Source organism: Neomonachus schauinslandi, chromosome 1 (assembly GCF_002201575.2).
Source record: "Neomonachus schauinslandi chromosome 1, ASM220157v2, whole genome shotgun sequence".
Classification (NCBI taxonomy): Eukaryota; Metazoa; Chordata; class Mammalia; order Carnivora; family Phocidae; genus Neomonachus; species Neomonachus schauinslandi.
Window position 1 is genome coordinate 146636636 of NC_058403.1, and position 3882 is coordinate 146640517.

The 3882-nt window shown below is 48.7% G+C and overlaps 1 protein-coding gene across 2 annotated transcripts; it reads right to left on the reverse strand.

The window, feature by feature from the left end:
- Positions 1-270: 270 nt before the first annotated feature.
- Positions 271-3102, reverse strand: EIF1B (eukaryotic translation initiation factor 1B). Of its 2 annotated transcripts, none has more exons than XM_021705848.1 (4): positions 2802-3102; positions 1658-1821; positions 1139-1240; positions 271-718 (listed from the first exon to the last, which is right to left on the reverse strand). In XM_021705848.1, the coding sequence occupies exons 1-4, from the start codon at positions 2830-2832 to the stop codon at positions 674-676; spliced, it is 342 nt and encodes a 113-aa protein (XP_021561523.1). In that variant the 5' UTR covers positions 2833-3102; the 3' UTR covers positions 271-673. The 2 variants fall into 2 exon arrangements, with proteins under 2 accessions (XP_021561523.1, XP_021561524.1); XM_021705849.1 differs by having other exon boundaries at positions 1658-1776; positions 2802-3089.
- Between the last annotated feature and the right edge of the window lie 780 nt (positions 3103-3882).

Below are 3882 nucleotides of genomic sequence, written 5' to 3' on the forward strand. Positions count from 1 at the left end.
CTCTTGGCGAGCTTACACTCCTGGTTCCTATTCTAACCTTTAAGTCAGTAAATGAAGAACACAAGTTATATAACAAACATTCCCCTCCAGCTTTGGGTTTAACAGTAGGTGAAAACTAATTAGAAAGAATACTTGCCATGACCTGAGCTGAAATCAAGAGTTGGATGCTTAACCAACTGGGCCACCCAGGCGCCCCTTAATAAAATAAAAAAAATATATATAAACACTTGCAGAACGAGAACTCCAACTATGAAAGACAAAATATGTGTATTTACTTGCTTAGATTTGGGAGCCTAATTGCTCACAAAAGGATTCATAGATGTTTCTTTATTGTTAAGCTGCAACATACATGGTTTAATACAACAAAAAAACATTTAATCAAGTGAAAAATAATAAACTGAACAATAAACAAATAAACACTCAAAACAAAATATTTTCCATTGGAAACATGTTAAGATGAATACGGGGTTTCATTACCATCTTACTGCAATTTTTTTATGTGTTACTAGCCTACATACCCCATGTTTTCTGTAATCATGCAGGTGTGAATGGGAGTTTGAATGATTAAATACATGAAAAGTCCGTTTACTGCAGAGAATCATTTCACAAGGCAGCCAAACTGGGTTTAGAGAACAAAATTATTCAAGAAATTCTCCACGTATTTAGGTTCATTTTAGAATCCATGAACCTTAAGCTGTTCCTCCTTGACAATGCCAACCTGCAAAACAAAATTTAACAGAATCACTCTGAGAAATGTATGTTTCACCAAGAAAACATGGAGTGCTGATTATAAAAAGAATCATTGTTAATAGTCTATGGCAACACTGTTACTTGTCATGTTAACTGTTAACACTAAACAATTCCACACACACTTAAATACCCTGACATGCCCCAAAACTCAACTGGCCACGTAGATACAGGAATGATCAGGTCATTCAAATGACAACATAAATGAATAAAGGTTCTACTGACTTCAAAATAAGTTCCAACTTTGTATTTCTCTCTCAATTTACCAATTTACCTCATTCATATGATTTTTCTTTTTTTTTTTCCACTAAGGAGGAAATAATTCATGCTGCCCTTGAACACAATTTTGGAAGCAATCTCAAGGTTGTACATAAAGCACCCAAGCACTCACCTCCAAGAGAAACTGGCAAATGTTTTTTCTTTGGTCACCTTGAAGCTGAATAACCTCTCCGTATTCAGGATGTTCAATCACAGTACCATTACAGGCGAATTTCTGGAGAAGTATATGTTTAGTTATAACATAACTAAAGTCAGATACAATGAGGTTTTATTTTCACTATAAGACTAATATTGACTATTTCAGTAGACCTGATCATGTTTAAGAAACAGGTTTTGTCTCCTGTAATACCCAACGCTACCAAATTAATTTGCAAATGAATCAGCAGGAAACATAACGGAAATGATTTTACTTGGAACATCAAGAACTGAGTATTTCACATTTTGTTTGAAAGCCATGAAAATATTATTTTAAAATGGGAGACAACACAAATATCTGGGTGTTAAGAGAATGAACACAGCTTTCTTGGGTCCAACAATTTTCACCCACACTAATTAAGAGTCAAGTAAAGGTGTCCTATTCAGGAGTGCATCAAATAACTATAGTTTAACCTTTTCTTCCCAACACCTTTACCTTTTTGAAAGCTTTCACAAGTTTCTTTTTGTCATAATCATCTGCAATGCCCTGGACAGTAGTCAGTGTCTTTCTGCCGTTCCGTTGCTGGATTCTTATATGAATGTAATCCTCAGTCCCTGCCGGGAGTAAGTCGTCACCCTTAGTTGCATCAGCAAAGGGGTCTGCAAAGGGATACAAAAAATATTCCAAAGCAGAAAAACATCTTTTAGTAAGTAACTTCTAGATGTAGGGCACACTACAATCTAGACAGTAAAGAAGGTTCTAGTGCCTCTGCTATTTTTGCGGGTGGGGATGGGAGGGGGTAATGGGGGTGGGGTGTTAACAAAACCACCAAGGTACTCTCACAAAAAGAGGAAAAATATAAACAGCTACGTCCACGGACACTGAATAGAAAACGTTGTTACAGGTAGATTGGTATCATTAATGGAACGTAGTCCTCTAATGAGAAAAGCGGTTTTAAAAACCGTAATTTTACAGCTACTATAAAAATGTGCGTCATCTCGATTACATTCTGATGACAACAGAAACATTCAAACGTGTCCACCCCAATCATTTAACCGTAACGGTGCCCTTAACAAGTAAAAAAGAAGAAGATACCTACATATACACATACGCACATATACGTATCTGTCAAGAGGCGTAATTTTACAAATTACTACGCAAACAGAGAAGCTGGACCGCAGCCCTGTGACAGATCAGAGGCCCGGATCCGCTTCTTTAACCAAATGCCCGCAAGAGCTGCTCGGAATCCGCTCCGACCACCAATGGACGCCGATCCCCAGCCCCCGGCCCGGCACCCCCTCGCGAGGGGAAGGGCAGGTCCAGGAGCGGCGGGCCGGGCTCGCAAAGGCGGCGGCGGCTGGGGCGAGGCGGGAGCCGGGGCAGGGACCGGGCAGGGGGTTCCGCGGGGAGGGACCGGGGGCCGCGGCCGTCCTCGGGGAGGGGGTCGCCAGGGGCCCAGTCGCCATTTTCTGGGCGCCGAGACAAAGCCCCACTCGGGGTGCGGGGAAGGCAGCAGGGGGGGCCCTCGGGGCTGCGGGCCGGCCAGCGGCCCGGGCGAGAGCGGGTGGGGGCGGCCGGCCGGGAGGCGCGCGGGGGCAGGGGGCAGGGGGCGGCGGCGGCGGTGGCGGCCGGATCTTACCGAAAGATTGGAGGTTCTGGATAGTGGACATGCGATACTAGTGTGAGGCCGGTGAGGGGATAAAATTCCTGCGGGGCCCGCCCGGATCACCGTGTCTGGAAGCTGCAGTGGCGAGAAAACGTAAATAAATAAGGAGACGCTTCGCCCCTGGGTTGGGATTCGGCTGGAGCGGCGGCGGCGGCGGCGGAAGCCGGGAGGAGGCAGGAAGAGGCGAAGGAGGAGGCGGAGGAAGAGGCGGCGGCCACGGAGGCAAAGACGCGAGAGAAGAGGCGGCGCTGTGGCTTCTCCCACAAAATGGCCGATGGAGGCTATTTAGCCGCGCCCGCCGCCCCTCCCTCGTGACCCACCCGCGCCGGGCATCCTGGGACGTGTAGTTTTCTGGGGGCGGCAGAGGCCATCCAACCTGGGGCCGGCGGGCTTATGGGACCGCAATTCCCGGCAGGGAGCACGCCCTCCGGCGCCGGTTGCCGGGCGGGGAAGGATTCAGGGGGCTGCGGAGACGTCCGGACAGAGCCACCGGGTTTTGGGGACTGTGCACTCCCCGCGCTCGGGCGCTCTCCTTGACTCCCTTTCTCTCGCCAAACAGCGGCGGCGCCAAGGGGTCAGTATGGGGGGACATTCTTCGTTAGTCACCGTCGAGGCTTGGGGTAATATAAGTAAAACCAGGGTGCAGAAGCAAAACAAGTACCCTAGCCCTGGCTTTCGACTCGTCAGCTGCCGCTCATCACCTCCTGCATCGCAATACCGTCCCCCCCACTCTGACCCCGGCCCCTGGCCCCTGGCCCCAGTGGCGCGAGCCGCGTTAGTCCCCACGGAGGCTGGAGGTGAGAGAGCCCCTTGACCACCCCCAACCCCCGCCCCGGGTTGGTCTGCCCTCCGATTCCCGAGCGCGGTGGTTCTCAAACTCCAGCGTGCCTCTCCCGGAGGGCTTGATAAAACACGGATTGATGGACCTCAGAGCTTCTGTTTCAGGTCTGCGGTGTGACCCGACAATTGGCAAAATCTAACAAGCTGCCAGGAGATGCAGATGCTACTGGTCTGGGAACACACCGCAGAATCACTGCCCAGCTTCACCAGGGCC

Excerpts from the sequence above, each read along its gene's own strand:
- EIF1B (XM_021705848.1), bottom strand. The coding sequence starts at position 2,832 with ATGTCCACTATCCAGAACCTCCAATCTTTCG. Across the intron at positions 1,241-1,657 it reads TTGTGAAAGCTTTCAAAAAG|AAATTCGCCTGTAATGGTAC; the intron begins GTAAAGGTGTTG and ends ATACTTCTCCAG. Across the intron at positions 719-1,138 it reads TTTGCCAGTTTCTCTTGGAG|GTTGGCATTGTCAAGGAGGA; the intron begins GTGAGTGCTTGG and ends TTTGTTTTGCAG.